Consider the following 17,830-nt stretch of genomic DNA (forward strand, 5'->3'; position numbering starts at 1 on the left):
CTCCTTTAGCCTGTGCTGTGAAAGATCTCCTTTAGCCTGTGGTGTAAAGGATCTCCTTTAGCCTGTGCTGTAAAGGATCTTTTTTAGCCTGCCGTGTAAAGGATCTGATCTCCTTTAGCCTGTGCTGTAAAGGATCTCCTTTAGCCTGTGCTGTAAAGGATCTGATCTCCTTTAGCCTGTGCTGTAAAGGATCTTTTTAGCCTGTGGTGTAAAGGATCACCTTTAGCCTGTGGTGTAAAGGATCTGATCTCCTTTAGCGTGTGCTGTAAAGGATCTTTTTTAGCTTGTGCTGTAATGGATCTCCTTTAGCCTGTGGCCAGTTCTCTGGGGCCCCCTGGCCGTGGCTGGAGGGTGGAGGGCAGGCTTTGGTTCTGGGTTAGATCCGTGGAGGAGAGCTGTGAGATTAGTTTCACGCTTCCCTTCAGCGGTCCCTTCACCGCGCTGCCTCTGCTCTGAGTGCAGTTTGTTTTAGTCTGCCACGGTGCCTTTCCGCAATGTCTCGGTTCCCTCGCCCCCCTCCCCCTCCTCCCCCTCCCTCCCCCTCAACCGCCAGCGCTTGTCAGACCCTGCTCTGCGCCCCGTCCAGCTGTCATTCAGCCCCTAACCTGTACAGCGGTAACGACCAGGCAGCCCAGCGGCTTCGGCTCGGATGTCTTTTATTGGTTTTTGTAAAACACTCTTTACACACTAAAAGGTAATCGCCTCAACGGATGTCACTTCGAGGGTCGCTCTATTTCTCTCGGTCCTCTTCAAACAAGCTGCTGTGAAGAGAGGCCGGTGTTGTCTTTTTTCCCCTTTTTCGATCGTGTTGCGTTTCCTTATCCTGGTCCTCCCAGCGGGGTTTTTTCTGCAGCATCAGGGATAAATCCCGGAAGTCAAAGAGCACTTTGTTTTCTACATGGCATTTTGTAGCTCCTGTTTGGTTTGCACTGATTTTTTTATTGGTCTAGTTTACCAGCAGCTTGGGTTTGTCCTGATGCGGTGGTGTAAATGTATGCAAATGTAGTGTGGGAACAGCAGGCAGCAGTTTTTTACAAAAATGGAGTCCGTCTAACTGGGAGCAGCGAGTTAAACCATCGTAGTGGTACTTCCTGTTTTATGGCAGCCAACCGTAACCCTTGCATATTGCAGCTGTAGCATTACGTTTCAGATATTTATTTGTTTATTTATTTTTTTTTGCATAGGATTGTTCTGGTATGTACTTACGTGTGTTGTGCTCCACTCGTGTTAGTCATTGTGGAATAGGATGTCTGTTACGTGACTAATGTATCATTGGCGCTAATGTGCAATATAAATGCTGTGAAAAATGGCATCGCCCACTGCTGTGGGTCCCTTGTGGTTTTTGACCAGCTGTTACTGAAATCGTGCGGACGTCATTAAGTGCTTCAGCTGACTTCTGACTTGGATTGCCGTGAGTCTTGTGGCTCCTTTTTTTTGTTTTTTGTTTTTTTGTGGAGTCTTCAGAGCCCTTCCTCTCAAGGAAACTCTGCTGTCTGGCCTCTGCACATGTGCTCCTGAGTTGGAAGAACTTAGGAGCACACTAATGTAACCCCAATTAGTAAACTCCCCACTCCTAAATGATTTTTCCAGTTGGCACACATCAGTTTTTGGGAGCAGCTGCTCCTGAAATGGGATTGCCGCAGAGCCCTGTGTATCGGTGGTTGTTGTCATTGTAGTTTACCTTTTGCAGACTGCAGTTCGACGCTGTTTCTCGAGGCAGTGTCCGGCACTGAGCGTTTGTTTGTTTTGTGCGTTTTTAATCATCGAGATATATACAAGAACTGGAGACAGCTTCTGCCTACCGGCTCCATGGACAATAAATCATATGTTCTTCTGTGGGATTCAGAAAAAAAATTGGTGCCTGGAGAGTAATTAGTTCAATGCAAATAATTTTATTTTGCCAGGGTGAATTTGTAGTTTTGACTGGATTTCAATGGGGAAATTTGCTTTTTGGCACCAGAGGGTCACTAAACTGCAATACCTTGAGTAACCACTGGAATTTATGAACTTCACGGAGAATGACAATCCCTGGCCCCTTGGTTTTAATCAAAGCCTCAGCTTTCGGTTCTCGACCTCGGCTCCCGATGTAATGGCGCCCCCTGGTGACATGTGTGAGTTTTGCTCAAAAAGCCAGTTTTCCCCATTGGGCTCCATTCATTTTTGACAGCAAAAATAAAATACTTCCGCTCAATGAATCATGTTATTTATATTAGAAAGAAAAATCACTTATTTTTCTGAGGTAAAATATTTTTCCCTACCACACAGACATAGATAAAAAAATTTTATTATTTATTTTTATCTAAGTCATATTTTTACGTCCTAGTTGGAGATCTGTATGATGTAATGCACAGGGTTCAGAGTGAGAAGCCGACGCGTTTCTAAGATGAGCTTATGGCAGAAGTGTTTAGGAGCTTGCTAATGTCCGTTTTAACCACATAAATAGTTTGATGTAGTCCCCCCTTTTAAAAAAACAGCTGAACAGGTCCTTCAGGAATGCAGTCCTTTGCTAGGATAAAATGGGATTTGAGGGCGGGAAAAGGAATCATGCATTGGCCGGGAATCGAACCCGGGCCTCCCGCGTGGCAGGCGAGAATTCTACCACTGAACCACCAATGCTTAGATGAGTCGTATTTTTCATCGTTTGGTAGTGAAAATGGGGTAAGTCGCTCTGGACCTCTGGGTGAAAGCGTGTAAGGTGCAAAATAACGATGCTGTAGGTTATGTGAGTACGAAGAGCTCTCTGATCACCCTGTACTCCAGCGGCCGGCTCTCTTAGCTGCTTTCTCGTGCTCCTGCGGTGTCACGTGACCAACCCCGTGTGCATATGAGCACGCAGTTCGTGTTCTGTGTCCATCTAGCGCATGGAGCTCTCACGTAATGTCTTACTGTCCCCTCCCACTGGCCAGATTTGTGACGGTTGCATTTTCCCCGCCTACGCTAGTCTGATTGGTCCTAGTTTCTGCATAGGTCGGGTTTCGTGTGCAGGAGGACCCTTCGTAAGCTCTTGCGGGGGTAGTCGCTTCAGCTCAGCATTGGTGGTTCAGTGGTAGAATTCTCGCCTGCCACGCGGGAGGCCCGGGTTCGATTCCCGGCCAATGCATGCCCTTTTAGTTTTCCCACATCGCCGCAGCCCCTGACGTGAGCGGTTCTTGGTTCCAGACCGGCCAAGTGTTGGTGCCGCTTTGGAACCAGATTTCCTGGCCGAGAGCCGGTTCTTTTGCGGTCGAAAAAAGGGGCAGCTGTGTGCTTGTGAGCGCCGCGGAACTGGCTGCTCCAGTCACCTCCCCTCCCCCACGTCTCTGCTCACGGGCGCCCTGTGAATCTGCTGCTCTTGCTCCGCCCTCTTGCTTCCCGATTGGCTGAATGTGCGACAGGAGGTTTTGTTTCCTAACGGCTGCCGTTATGAGCAGTGGTGGGAAACTGCATCCTGTGCTTCGCATTGGTGGTTCAGTGGTAGAATTCTCGCCTGCCACGCGGGAGGCCCGGGTTCGATTCCCGGCCAATGCATGCCCTTTTACTTTTGCCAGGACGTAGAACAACGGTACGGGTCGCCAGGCACACCAGGTGCTATGCCTTAGGGTAGCCAGGCACACCTCTGTTACCTGGCTCTTAAATCTGCCTGAAACGTCTACAAATAACCTTAGCCAGTGAAAGGCAAAACCTCGACAGGGGCAGTAAGTGTCTACTGTCTAGTACTAAATAAAGGTGATCCAAGTTTCATGTTAGTTTTTATTTTGGTCTTTATGTTGGTATGTGTGGTGAAAGCAGTGTTTTATGCTGGAAAGCTTTGTGCACTGCGGTTATTAGTTTACAGGAACTGCTGTTAGCAGCCAGCCGCTCTCTTGCGGTGAAGAGCTGTTTCCACGGCAGCAAGCCGTGTGCTTGTGAGCGCCTGCGATCTGGCTGCTCCCGCACGGTCACCTCCCCTCCCCCACATTTCTGCTCACAGGCGCCCTGACAATCTGCTTCCATTGCTCCGCCCTCTTGCTTCCCGATTGGCTGAATGCGCAACAGGAGGTTTTGTTTCATAACGGCTGCCGTTATGAGCAGTGGTGGGAAATCGTGTCCTGTGCTTCGCATTGGTGGTTCAGTGGTAGAATTCTCGCCTGCCACGCGGGAGGCCCGGGTTCGATTCCCGGCCAATGCATGCCCTTTTACTTTTGCCACGACGTAGAACGACGGTACCGGGCCTCATGGTCACCAGGCACACCTTCTCTGTTACATGGCTCCTAAATCTGTCTTAAAACGTCTACAATAACCTTAGCCGGTAAAGGGCAAAAGCTCAACAGGAGCTGTAAGTGCCTAGTCTTATTTGAGGAAGGTCATACAGAAAGGAAGCTCACCCGCTGCTCTTAAACCCCTTTGAAAACCTGTGAGGTGCGCTGAAGAGAAGAGACCACAAAAAGAGACCGAGGACTCTGACAGATCTGGGGCGATTCGGAACGGAGAAATGGCCCCGGTCTCCTTCTTAAAGCTTCTTCCGCCTAACCAAACGTGACGGGAGACTCTGGGCTGCTGTGCTGTGCTGCGCTGTGCTGCGCTGTGCTCCCTTGGCGAAGGGAGGACGTACGAAGTACTAAGGGGTGCCAGTCATTGTGACTTCAGTGTTTTTCAGAATGAAAATGATTTCGTGTTAAGAGAAATGTTTTTTTTCTTTTTTCTTTTGAGCAATAGCATTGCAGTTAGATTATGTAAATTCCTCACATTGCGCAGCATATGAAACATTTGAGAAACCATTTTATCCAACATTTTTGTTTATGGGTGCTAATAATTATGGGGGGCAGTGTAAAGTTATTTGTCAACCCCTTCGTGCCCATTACATTACATTACATTACAGGCATTTGGCAGACGCTCTTATCCAGAGCGACGTACAGCAAAGTGTATAACCATAACCAGGAACAAGTATATTGAGAACCCTAGACAGAAGTACCGGTCCAAGTGCAGGGAACAACTGCATAGTTCAACTTGGACCCTGAAGGTTAAACTGAGTAACACTAACACAAACGAGAACAGCAACAAGCAGTTTATGCAAAAATACAAGCAGTAGTTAAGACAGCTACCCATGTAGTGTTCTATTTAGGGCTGTATAACTCCGGATGTGAGCATCAGAGAGGTTTGGAAATAGCTCAAGAGGAGGAAGACACTTGTAACATTTGCAGTACTAATATTAGTTTACATTCGTAATTTAGATAAAGAGAAATAAAGAGCCACTAATGCAAAAACAAAACTTGGTGAAAATGCAGAAATATTTTTTTTTTCTCAAGTTTGAATTTAAATACTGAGAGCCAATTTTGCCTCATTTTCAAATGGGAGTTGCTTAATGTCTTAAATATAAATATTTTTTATTTTTATTAAAGAGTGGTTGTATTCAGAGTGTATCAGCCTCAGAAATTGAATGAGTGAATATGCTTTATTTAGCTTGAGTTATGCTGCCTAAATTTTTCTATACGTTTGTTAGTTGCTGACTTTTATCAACATCGAGGCTTATCTAGGTAACTGAAGGACAGTCAAAGGCCATTTTAAAATGAAGATATGGATGTGTGCTGTTAGAATAGAAGATAGAAGAGGGGAACAAAACTCCTTATATAGACAAACACCTCCAGAGGAAGTCCTTACATGGGTCTCCTGCAGGTATGCAGCCCAAGCCAGGCCTCCTTACGACTTTCGTGGCAGTCAGCGCCCTCTGCTGGATAAAAGAGGGATATAACTGTGTTGTGCCTCCATCATCTGCAGGATTATCTCTGATCAGGGCTGCCCAATTCTGTTCCTGTTCCAGGACTGCCCAATCCTGTTCCTAGAAATCTAGGTTTTTATTTTGACTTTAATTTGGCACACCTGATTCTACTAAATAGCAGCTGAACAAGATCTCCAGCTGCTGAATGAGGTGTGCTTTGTTAGGGTTGCAGTGAAAACCTACAGAACTGTAGATCTCCAGGAACAGGACTGGGCAGCCCAATCTATGATGGGCCGATTCCATGTAAACTCCTCCCTCTCCTGTTCGAGGATCTGTGGCTCTGTCATGTTAATGCATAGGCAAATATCTCCATTTTAGCTCACCACCCTGTGGGAATGCAAATGTCACCACATTGCAATGCCTCTAAGGCAGTTTCACATGCAGGAACAATGGGCCTCATTCACATAACTGTGTGTAAGAAGGTTTCCAAGAACATTTCGGCATTCATAAGAAGTAGTTATTTTTAGTCTGTATTTTTGCATGACTGTTTTGCTTATGCTAATCACATGAACAAGATTGCACATAAAATGTACAAACTGTCAGCATTCATCATCTCATACACCTGGGATATGCGCAAAAACGGAGATCTGAACGTCGTAAATTCCATATTGGTTTTCTCTGAACATTTTTAAGAACAAGAGTAAGAATAATTTAAAAGTTCTGTGAATGAGGCTCACTAAGTGTAAATGGTGTGTTAATTACCCAGTAAACGATGCCCCCACATGCCCTATACCAAATCCTCCTGCAGAGGGCAGTATAACAGCTTTATTGCTTTCATTGTGAAATAAAAAATAAAGTATTCTTAACTTTATAAATTAGACTTAATGTCGTAGAATTCTTTCTCTTTGGTTCTTTATCTATAGCCATTTTAAAATATGATTTTGACTGCACAGTGTTTTTTAAATTTTTTTTAAAGGAAAGTTGGATTTCTTTTTTCAGACTGGTTTTGCTCTGGTCCTTCTTTGTATTAAATGCGATCTCACACTGTACTCCTTGGCGGATGACTGTGCCAGCTTTCATTAATATTACGGGTTATTTTATCAGTGGAAAACATGACTTATAGTTTCATGCTACCCTTTTTTGCACCTTTTTAATCTTGATGAATCGTATTTGCATGTGGTACTTCCGAATTTACACTAGTTTACCACGGTCTACGACTTTGCAGTTCCTATCTGAGGTTATACTGTATTTTTCGTGTTTTCATTTATCAGGTATCTAGTATTCTGGAGCAATTCTAACGTTTTATAGCTAGTTAGTGAACACAAATTCCCAAATCTTGCAGACTACATCAGTTAGCCTCTATGTAGCTATGTGTTCATTGTGTGCACCTAGGTCCTTCATTTACAACTATTGAGAAGCCTAAGAGAGACTTAATCCGGCTACACTTCAAACATTTGTTCCTGCTCGTGAGATGTGTGGTTCTCCTTGTGTTTTCGGTGATCAAACGAAATGTTTTATTCTGCAGTAAGAGGCAAATTTGTTTTATTTTTATGTAATGGGCCTAAAATGCATTCTGCTTAGGCTTTTTGTCATGCAATACGGCATCACTTTCTGCAGTGTAAAAATGATCAGCAGCAGTGAGTGCTGTGCCTTATGTAACAGCGATGTTACCTGCATGCATTTTGCTCAAGTTGTAATGCATCGTTTAGATGACATCACTGGTAACCTACTTGATAATTCGTGTAATGATATTTTTTTTTATAGATATCCACTGTAAGGTTTTTGTGCAGTGTCCATTGAAACAGCATGTTTGAGGCACTTAACACTTGTAAATGGTCAAGCTGTTCGACGGAACAGCTCCGAAAGCAGATTTCATGTCCTAGCGGCAGCTGGAAAAAGGAATCATGCATTGGCCGGGAATCGAACCCGGGCCTCCCGCGTGGCAGGCGAGAATTCTACCACTGAACCACCAATGCTTAGATGGGGCTCTGTTTGCTACAGGTTCGCTGTGAAACGTGCACTGGAGGGGTGTAAGGAATGCCACATCGGCACTGAGCACTGACTGGTTGCCTCAGGCACTGTGGAGGACACTGGAACGCTAGCATGTGTAGTGTTCCGTTAGCTCTTCAGTGCCTAGTAGCAGTTGTGGTTTTGTTTGGAACTGTAAACTACCTTTGAGTGACAGTGTAATATAATCCAGTATAAAGTATGCTGTATAAAGCGGTATAAGTGGTATCAGGTGCACACTACCATCTGGTGGCTATTTAATGTAATGCACCTAATTATTAAGGTGTAGATGTTTTTGTGAAGTTGTGAGCTTGTAGCTGCAGACTCCATAGGTAATTTTCTGTGATCTAATATGTGAGTGAATTGTTTGGTACAGAAACCAGCAATACACACAGGCCCACGTTGACAACGCTGTTGTCTAGTTCACCCGGCCCACATTTCAGCTTTCCTAATGACCGATTCGGTTTTGTTCTGGACGTGAAACACAGTGACTGCTTTTCCTTGCAGAGAGAGAGATATTGAGTCCATTTAGGTATTATTATGTAGGAGTAATGGTTAGCTGGTGATAAATTATGACCAGGATCTAAGATCTAATGTGACAAGAGCAGATTAATTCTGAGCTTCTGCACTAAACTGAAGGTCATTTACAAGAGCGATTTTATTGTGCGTAACGAATTACCGCTGCTTAATTTTCCGTTTAACGCTCACTTTTCCCGCTGATCTCATTTTCCAGATATCTTCTCATTATCGTTTATCTGCGTCAGGAAGAGAATAAATCTGCATGCAATGCGTTATTTGTGCATTTCTGAAAACAGAATTTGGCTTTGGGTACACCTCTGTGAGCTATAGTGTGGAGAACAAGGCTAACCTCTGCTATTGTGAACAGGGAAGAGGTAGTGGAAATGGACAGAAATGGAGTCTTTCCAAAAGAACGGTAATTCATTGTCAGAACTAAAGAAAAGAAGCTTAATGCATTGAGTGGGAATCAGACCCGAGTATTCTACCACTGAACCACAAGGCCTACTGTTTGTTAAGATCACAGCCAGGATCTTTCTGAAGACTTGTTTTCTCTGTGAATACCTGCAGTGCATATACCGTCCTTATGAAGTACATCTGCGTTTTTAAGGGTTTGCGTTCAGTGTTATACGAATCGTGAAGATGAAGACGGCATCGCAAAAAGGGTATCTTGCATTGGCCGGGAATCGAACCCGGGCCTCCCGCGTGGCAGGCGAGAATTCTACCACTGAACCACCAATGCTTGAATGGGGTTGTGCTGAGCTAGCATCTCTGGAAAAAGTACTGTAAAAACAGAAATTTCACATCAGCATCTTTTCATGTGTGTAAAGACTGACTCCAGTTAGCTGGAGCTCCTCTGCAGACAGAGAGGGGTACAGAGAAACTCCAGACGTTCAGACTTGTTCTCTCTCCACTGTCACTATTTTTTCCTCCGACAACCGTCTTCTGTTGTTTCATCCGTCAGCGATTCGTTTTTTGCAGTGAAATTACAGTAGACGTGTATTTTGGGGAAGTAGACTGGCTCAGAAAAGTGGGCCAGTAGAGGGGGAACGGGTAGTTCACCTGTGACCTGTGGCTGAGGCAGTTCATTGTTGTTTTAAGCAGAGGGTTTTCAACCGGTTCTGATCCAGGGACCCCCACCCAGGCTCAGAGGCATCCAGGGGACCCCCATCATAAGTTTAAAGGGTTATACTTATATTCAGAAATATCGTCCGAAACCTGTCTGTAGTCATTGCACATTGCAATATAAAGTCTGGCCAGGGACTCCCTTACAGTACCTTCCAGGACCTCCAGGGGTGTGCGGGACCACCTGTTGAAAACCCAGGGCTTTAAGGATGAATGAATGAATGGCATCCTTAAAAGAATGATTAACTTTATTCAGTAATTATTATAAACTACTTTTCAGGCCATGGAATGAAAGTGCTTTACAAATGGCACAATGAAACATAAAATCACACTTCAAATAAAACAATCCTGGCACCAGAAATATGCTTTGTTGAGGACACGGAAATTTAAAAAACTGTGTCCCTGGTTGCTTAAAGATTAGACCTTAACGTTTTAAGCAAAATGCCCAGCTCCTCAAGTTTTGGCTTTCAGTGAAGTACTGAGCTAGTCTTACTGCAAGGAGGAGTGGTGATTTTTTTTTCATTGAGTGTTGTGAAAATGACTGAACTTTGTTTGATTGTGTTTGATCTTTATAGTGGACAGAAACCACTTTTAAACTTGGATCTGTGATAGTGGGCGTTTTTATTCACTGTTTCTCTTGCCTTTTTGTTGCAGATTCTCTGAATGCGTCACAAGACTCTGTTGGGTTCAGTAACATCAGCTTCTTCACACCCACCAGGTAAATGTTTATTTGCAGTTCCTCTTTGAAATAATGCGCTTCTGCATTTAAACTGATGTGTTTATATGACGTGTTGTGACTATAAAGCATTTGATCTCAAAATATTTGTGCAGATGTGCTCATAAACAATTTTGTACTGTCACTGCGTCAGCTCCTAGCCCAAGATAGGGTTTCCAACAGGAACAAAAAAAGGTGTCATTTTACTATTCAGCCACAGTGAGGTGCTGTAGAGGAATTGGTGCCAAAGGAAATGAGAAAAAGGAAGAGCTGGGCACTGTCCTTTGCATGAAACCATTGTGTATGAATTTCCCTGCGTGTATGTGGGTTGTGTTTTTTTGTGTATGCCTATGTGTGTTTGTGCATATGTGTGTGCGTGTGTGTGTGTCTGTACACGCATACACAATCAGCTGATGACAGTCTGTCTCTCACTGTGCCCCTCCTGCATGGGGTCTTCACTCCCCCCCACCCTTATTGCCCAGGACATCGCCACGGCAACTGCCAAGCGCTCAACGCCCCCTTTTCCGCTCCACGGTTGCCACGGTCACCCCCCGTCACGGCGTGAAGAGCACCTCGGTTCACCTGCACCTGTCCAAGTACTCCACACAGTGGCTGAGTCCGGCGCCTGTGGCCGTAGCAGTGCCTGTGTGTGCCTAGCACAGCGTAGCACAGCCTAGCACAGCGTAGCAGAGGGGGAGAGCTAGCGCGTGTGAGAGAGCTTAGAGTCGTCTTAGCCCCTCCCCCTGCACGCCACTCCCCCCTCCCCCCCACCAGCATCCCCTTTTCCATACCATCTCAAATAATGTCCCCTCGCCCCACTCCGCCCCCCCACCCCCCGGTGCTGCAGCAACTGTGTTCTTTTCTTTGTTGCCCCCACGGCTGCTTTTGTAGCCTCTGGATCCCCCCCCCCCCCCCCCCCACAGTTTCTCCTCTTCCACACTGGATATTTCACCCCCCCCCCCCCTTCCCACCCCCGTACCCCCCGGTTTAATTTCTCATCAGCATATTCCTGCTTTTAGTACGGAGACAAACGAACAGAAAAATGCTGAGCTAAGCGTGCTTTTCGGGACGGTCGAGGGTCCCGTGCCGGATGGCTTCCCGTTCCCCTGCTGTGCCTGAGCGAGGGGCGGCGTTTGGCCTGAGCTGAGCAGGAAGCGGGGGAAGCGGCTGGAGGGTGCGCCCTTGCACACGCCCTATGGAACCAGAGCTAGAGAGGACGCCCCAGTCTTTCATGTGTGCGTTTTAGATTTCAGGCATCCAGCAGGGGCCCCATCCAGGGGAAGTGCGTAGGTGAACGGAAATTTCCGTACTTGCCGTGTAGGAAGAACGTAAGCCGGCGCTGACGCCTGAGAGTCCAGGGGCCCTGATTATGAAATGAGATCCAGTCCTGCCGTTCAGCGTGGAACGTGGTCATCGTGACGCGAGCGTGCTAACGCGATCCTGCTGACGTCACGGAAACGTAATCACAGAAGCCCTTCCAAAAATGGTCATTTTCAATGGTGTATTTTTGTGGCGAAGATAATTCTTTCGTTCTCCGGCGCTGGTTATTACGTTAACGGCAGCATTGTAATGTAAAAATGAATTTATCTGTGTTGCGTTTGCTGAGCCGATTTCTGTGAGCAAGTCGTGAGTCTCTCTCTCTCAGGAGCCTATTTTTGGGTCTGTTTGTCCTGTGCGTGGAATGGAGGGCAGTGTCACGCTACACGCGTGTGTGTGCGTCATCCTCATCCAGAATGGACATCCGGAAATGCGCTTTTCTTTGAGACCTTGAGTTTGATCTTGTGCCTTCAGCACTTCTACTCTGAGTGAATCAGTGGAACACCTCATGGCCCCGTGTGTAGCTCGCGTTCTCACCCTCTCACTCTCTCACTGACTCACTCATTCACTCACTCACTCACTCTCACTCGCTCTCTCACTCACTCACTCACTCACTCACTCACTCACTCACTCACTCTCGCACTCTCGCACTCACTCTCTCACTGACTCACTCTCTCACTCTCGCACTCACTCTCTCACTGACTCACTCTCACTCACTGACTCGCTCGCTCGCTCGCTCGCTCACTCACTCACTCACTCTCTCACTCAGTCTCACACTCTCACTCACTCTCTCTCTCTTGCTCACTGACTCACTCTCACTCATTCATACACACACACACACACACTCACTCACTCACTCTCACTCTCTCATTCATTCACACACTCACTCTCTTGCTCACTGACTCACTCTCAATCACTCACTCTCAATCACTCGCTCACTCTCTCACTCTCTCGCTCATTCACACACACACACACACACACTCACAATGAGGGGCCCGTCTTTACCTGGACTTTCAGTCCCGGCGGTGGTGGGGATGGCGCGGGTGCAGCTCGGTCCCTCGGCTTGTTTTCGGTCTCGACCCTCGTCCCCGTCCCAGTCCCCCGTCTCGCGTTCTGCTTCTGGAACCTCTGCCTCCAATGGCTGCCGCTGGATCCCCGTGCAGTAGCGCCCAGGCTCCACCAGATGGCAGCACGCGCCCGCGCCGCGGCGGGTCCCCTCCTGCCTCACAGCCGTTTCAGATGAAGGGGACGACGCGGCACGGGCTCCGCGGTTCACTGGAGCGGCGCGCTCTCCGGGAATCGAGGGCCGTGCCATTTGCGAAACGCTCTCTCTGTGATTTCCCCGCGATGTGAACAGAGCGGGTTATCTTCATTTCGGCACGTCGCTCCTTCATCCTGCCGTCGGCCTCGCCCCGCTCTGTGTGCCTCTGCTTTAGTCTGGGAACCCGCGCTTTTAAATGCCCTTTTAAAAGGCCCAAATCCTACTGTCAGACACGGTACACAAAGCTTCCTCTGAGATGCTTTATTCAGTGCTTTGAAGGCGTTTTAAGTAGAACGAACTCTTATCGACTGGTCTGCTCCACGCATCCAAACTGACGTGGGAAAATTGAAAGGACTTTTATTTTGTTAGCGGGGAGCTGTATTTATTTATTTAACACATCAAAGCACATGGAATTCAGAGCCCCTCCAGAAAAACCACACAGCAGCGCACAGGACACTTTATTATTTAAGGAGTTTCGCTGGATTATTTTTTCTTTCCCCCGAAAGCGTTTGACAGGATTCCGCGGTGTCCTGTAGGGAGGTTTTGGCAGGAGCGCTATTTATGCTGCCTGTGTGAGAGAGAGAGAGAGAGAGAGAGCGAGCGTCCCGTGTCCTCAGCCCAAAGGGCCATTTAAAAGCCCGGCGAGGGTTCGAATTGCTGCAATTGAACCCGGGCATAGATCTGCAGAGGAGCCGGCGCGGTTTACGGTGTTTTATTGTTCCCGGTCTGATATAGATCACAGGTAGAGCGGCGGTAATTGAGCGCTCGGCTTGTTCTCTGCTGGGAGCGTGGAAGGCCGCTTGCGATGTAGTGGGATCTCTCGGGGTCTTTAATTAAACGGGGGGACAGTTTGAGAGCTTCGCGTTTGTCTCTGTTCCTGTGCGTCGTGTCGTACACGTTGCCCGACGCATCAATACTGGTGCTTCGCTATTTGTCTAAGATGTGGCTGAAGTCATTTAAAGTAACTGAAACATGGCTTTGAGACATCCGGGACACACACACACACACACATGCACACACACAGACAAGCACACGCACACACACTCAGGTATACACACACACACAGACACAGGAAGGCAGCAGGGCTGGTCCTGAGAGCATGTGTGTGTGTGCTTTGGTTCTGAAGGTGAATTGGCTGTGGAGCAGTGGGATGCTCTGTCTCTTCTCCATATGCACCTGCTGCCTCTGGCCTGATTAAGATGCTGGACAAGGCTGCAGGGCTTTAGTGTCAGGGGGTTGTGTTATTGGTGGACTCCCAACTGTGTGTCTGTTCTGAGCAGTGCATTATGGGTACAGGTGGTAATGGACCATCCTTGACCTGCATGTCTCTGTTGCGAGCAGTGCATTGTGGGTATGATTGATAATGAACTCTCCCTGCTCTGTATCTGTTGTGAGCAGTGTGTTGTGGGTATGGTTGATAATGGTTTCTCTGTCCCTGTCTCTGTTCTGAGAAGTGCATTGTGGGTATAGTTGATAATGGTCTCCCTCTACCTGTGTCTCTGTTGTGAGCAGTACACTGTTGGTATGGTTGATAATGAACTGTCCCTGTTTCTGTTCTGAGCAGTGCATTGTGGGTAGGGTTGATAATGGACTGTCCCTGTCTCTGTCGTGAGCAGTGCACTGTGGGTAGGGTTGATAGTGGGCTGTCCGTGTGAGCAATGCATTGTGGGTAGGGTTGATAATGGGCTGTCCCTGTCTCTGTTCTGAGCAGTGCATTGTGGGTAGGGTTGATAATGGGCTGTCCCTGTCTCTGTTCTGAGCAGTGCATTGTGGGTAGGGTTGATAATGGGCTGTCCCTGTCTCTGTTCTGAGCAGTGCATTGTGGGTAGGGTTGATAATGGGCTGTCCCTGTCTCTGTTCTGAGCAGTGCATTGTGGGTAGGGTTGGTAATGGGCTGTCCGTGTCTCTGTTCTGAGCAGTGCTGACCGGGCCCAGGTGACTCTGGACCTGGACGGGATTGTTCAGGTGCTGGACCGGCACCTGCATGACTCCACCACTGGCATGATGACCCGCATCGCCGTGCTCAAGTGGCTGTACCACCTCTACATCAAGACGCCGCGCAAGGTGAGTGGCCATGGCAGCTGTCAGTCAGAGCTCAGAGCCAGGTGAGTGGCTGTATGACCTGTCAATCAGGAACCTTGCCCATTGTGAGCGCAGGTGGGCAGTGACTGCAGGGAATGAAAGTAGTCGGAAAGTTTCTCTCCTTAAAGAAAGTTAGCACTTAACTGATGTGCGCCGGTCTTTGTCGATTTTTTAAAAAGATGTCCTTCATCCAAGCTACACCACTTTTTTTACGAAAGATTTTAATGATTTATTTAGTTTATTATCAAACTTGCTCAGCCTTAGAAAGAGAGTGCGAGAGAACCAGAGCAAAAGAGAGAGAGGAGAGAATAAGAGAGTGAGAGATTGAGACTCTATTGTGAAGTCAGCATAAGGCCAGACTTCTCTTAGACGTTTGTTTTGGGGTTCATGGTTTTGTATTGTTGTTGAGTGGCGCTTCGCCTCCAGATGACGTGTCTTTTGATGCAATCTAAGTGTTGTCGGTTATGAAGAGCTGAGAGAAGCGTGAAGGAAGGTTCTGGAAGGTGTCCCTGGGGGAGGAGCGGGCCGGTCGGGGCTGGTGGTCGTAGCGCACGGGCACATGAGCGGTTCTGTGCCGTCTGATCTCTGGTCCGTCTGACACCCCCCCCCCCCCCAACCCCACCTGGGCTAGCGGCCAGCGCCACAGCCTACACATGCAGGCTATTTTTATCCCCCAGTGTTACTGGTGTTAAATTTCTCCGTGTGTGTGTGTGTGTGTGTGTGTGTGTGTGTGTGTGTGTGTGTGTGTCTCTCCTCCAGATGTTCCGACACACGGACAGCCTGTTCCCCATGCTGCTCAAAACGCTGTCGGACGACTCGGACGAGGTAAGCTCCGGCGTTCCGGCATCGTCGCCAAGTCGCGCGACGCTGAAACCCTTCCCTCGCCCGCCGCGCGACGCTGAAACCCTTCCCTCGTTCCACGGCGCGACGCTGAAACCCTTCCCTCGCCCCACGGCGCGACACTGAAACCCTTCCCTCGCCCGCCGCGCGACACTGAAACCCTTCCCTCGCCCGGGGTGTGGGGGGGGGGGGTCGGTGGGGCGGGGGGTCTTCCCGCGGATGTCGGCGCGCTCCGCGAGGGGTGCAGACGTCCCGCCGGCGCGGCTGTTGCCGTGGATACGGCCGCTGCCGGTGACTCATGAAAGCCTCCCGCCGCCTGCCTCTGATGTGGCCACATGTGTAAGGAATCAGCGCAGGGCCGAGAGCGAGGGCTCATGGGAGCTTCCCACAGGAAGGAGACTGAGGTGGTGGTTAAAGTCGTAGTAAACAGCTTCCTGTCTCCAAACACAACAGACAAGGCTGTCCTGAGAACGCACACACACACTCACACACACACACACTCTCTCACACACACACACAAACACACACACTCACACTCTCACACGCACACACACACACTCACACTCACACTCACACTCACACTCACACACACACACACAAACACGCACACACACACACACTCTCACACTCACTCACACTCTCACGCACACATAAACGCACACACACTCACACTCACACTCACACACACACACACAAACACGCACACACACACACACTCTCACACTCACTCACACTCTCACGCACACATAAACGCACACACACTCACACACACACTCACACACACACACTTGGAAGTCTTAGTTTCACCTCCTGGTCGTCTTTTGAATGCGGCACCTAAAGTTTTAAACGGCCTGAAGTTGATTTAAATAAGGATTTCGTTTATACGGAGCATTTTGTCAGTGCGCTTAAAGTCGTTTCTGAAAGAGGAGCGAAAGGGATTCAGTGTTGTTTTTGCGTCAGTGTGTCTGGATCCCCTCAACTGCCCCCCTTCCCCCCCCCCCCATCCCGCCCCCCCCATGGTCTTGCTGGCGGCCCCCACCACCATGTAGTGCCAACCTGCGTGCCGGACTCCCAGCTGATCCTACTTCCTGTTCCCCTAGGCTTGGCTTCCTGTCAGACAGGAAGTGAGAGGCATCTTGGGATCAATCCTGGGTCGTTCTGTAGAGATGAAGGGGAAAAAGGAAACTTTGTCGTGGCTTTATTTTTTTTTTACTCCCTCTTTAAAAAAGAGGATTTAATTAATCCCAAAAGCCTCCTGTCGGGGTGTTAAAGGAAGCACTGATGACTGGAGAGATAAGCCTGCCTACAGCCCCACAACCACAACCTCTTTCTCTCTCTCTCTCGCTCTCTCTCTCTCTCTCTCTCTCTCTCGCTCTCTCTCCCCCTTCTGGCCTCTCCCCCTAGCCTTTATTCATTCCTCCTTTCTACTTGCTTTCATCCCTCCATCCTCTTATTCCTCGTGTCTCTCTCTGTTCCTCTTACCTCTCGAACCCGGGACGGGCCCGCTCCCTCCGCTCGCCTGCCGCTGTACTTCCGTGGGCCGGTGCTTGCCGCTGTCGAGCCGGAAACCTTCCGGGGCTTTCCGTGGTGCGGAGCTCATCTGCTGCGGGAAGCAGGGTGCCTTCCCCCCCCGCAACCCCCCCACCCCCCCCACCCCGCCATCCTCTCGCTCCGCCCCGGGGGGAGGGCGAAGTGGCAGACGATCAGCCGCGTGGTTTTAATGACTTCACTCTGCTTCATCACGGCTCTCTCTCTCTCTCTCTCCCCCTCTCTCCCCCTCTCTCCCCCTCTCTCCCCCTCTCTCTCCCTCTCTCTCCCTCTCTCTCTCTCTCTCTCTCTCTCTCTCTCTCTCTCCCCCTCTCTCTCTCTCTCTCTCTCTCTCTCTCTCTCTCTCTCTCTCTCCCTCTCTCCCCCTCTCCCTCTCTCCCTCCCTCTCTCTCTCCCTCTCCCTCTCCCTCTCCCCCTCTCCCTCTCTCCCTCCCTCTCTCTCTCTCTCTCTCTCTCTCTCTCTCTCTCTCTCTCTCTGTGGCCTTTCGCCTGGAGCGGCTCTGTTGCGACAGCAGGCTGCGCTAAAAACTCTCTGACTCAATCAACCCCCCCCCCCCCCCAATCCCATCCCCCCGCCGCCTCCTTTCATCCTCTCTGGAGGGGGAAAAAGTTTCAGCTTGTCCTTCCTGTTTGTTCTTTAATCGTTTATTTATTTATTTACTTATTTATTTATTTGCGTCCTGGCCTCCCTCGTTTGCTCCGTTGTCACCCCCAGACAGGCCGAGGGAAGGTTCTGTAATGGCGT

At 48.7% G+C, this 17,830-nt stretch overlaps 1 protein-coding gene and 6 non-coding genes across 7 annotated transcripts in view; 4 read left to right on the forward strand and 3 right to left on the reverse strand.

Moving 5' to 3' along the window:
- The window catches only part of vac14 (vac14 homolog (S. cerevisiae)), a 61,263-nt gene that overhangs the window by 13,745 nt on the left and 29,688 nt on the right, over positions 1–17,830 (forward strand). The window contains exons 10-12 of the mRNA XM_035419229.1: positions 9,977–10,040; positions 14,535–14,679; positions 15,457–15,522. Coding sequence (XP_035275120.1) covers positions 9,977–10,040; positions 14,535–14,679; positions 15,457–15,522 — 275 coding nt within the window. The remainder of the gene's footprint in view (positions 1–9,976; positions 10,041–14,534; positions 14,680–15,456; positions 15,523–17,830) is intronic.
- On the reverse strand, positions 2,546–2,616 carry trnag-gcc. Its single transcript has one exon. It is a non-coding gene; the product is annotated as a tRNA-Gly (tRNA).
- Positions 3,030–3,100, forward strand: trnag-gcc. Its single transcript has one exon. It is a non-coding gene; the product is annotated as a tRNA-Gly (tRNA).
- trnag-gcc lies at positions 3,437–3,507 on the forward strand. The gene has a single exon. It is a non-coding gene; the product is annotated as a tRNA-Gly (tRNA).
- trnag-gcc lies at positions 4,077–4,147 on the forward strand. The gene has a single exon. It is a non-coding gene; the product is annotated as a tRNA-Gly (tRNA).
- Positions 7,580–7,650, reverse strand: trnag-gcc. The gene has a single exon. It is a non-coding gene; the product is annotated as a tRNA-Gly (tRNA).
- trnag-gcc lies at positions 8,869–8,939 on the reverse strand. Its single transcript has one exon. It is a non-coding gene; the product is annotated as a tRNA-Gly (tRNA).

Source organism: Anguilla anguilla, chromosome 5, assembly GCF_013347855.1.
Source record: "Anguilla anguilla isolate fAngAng1 chromosome 5, fAngAng1.pri, whole genome shotgun sequence".
Taxonomy (NCBI): Eukaryota; Metazoa; Chordata; class Actinopteri; order Anguilliformes; family Anguillidae; genus Anguilla; species Anguilla anguilla.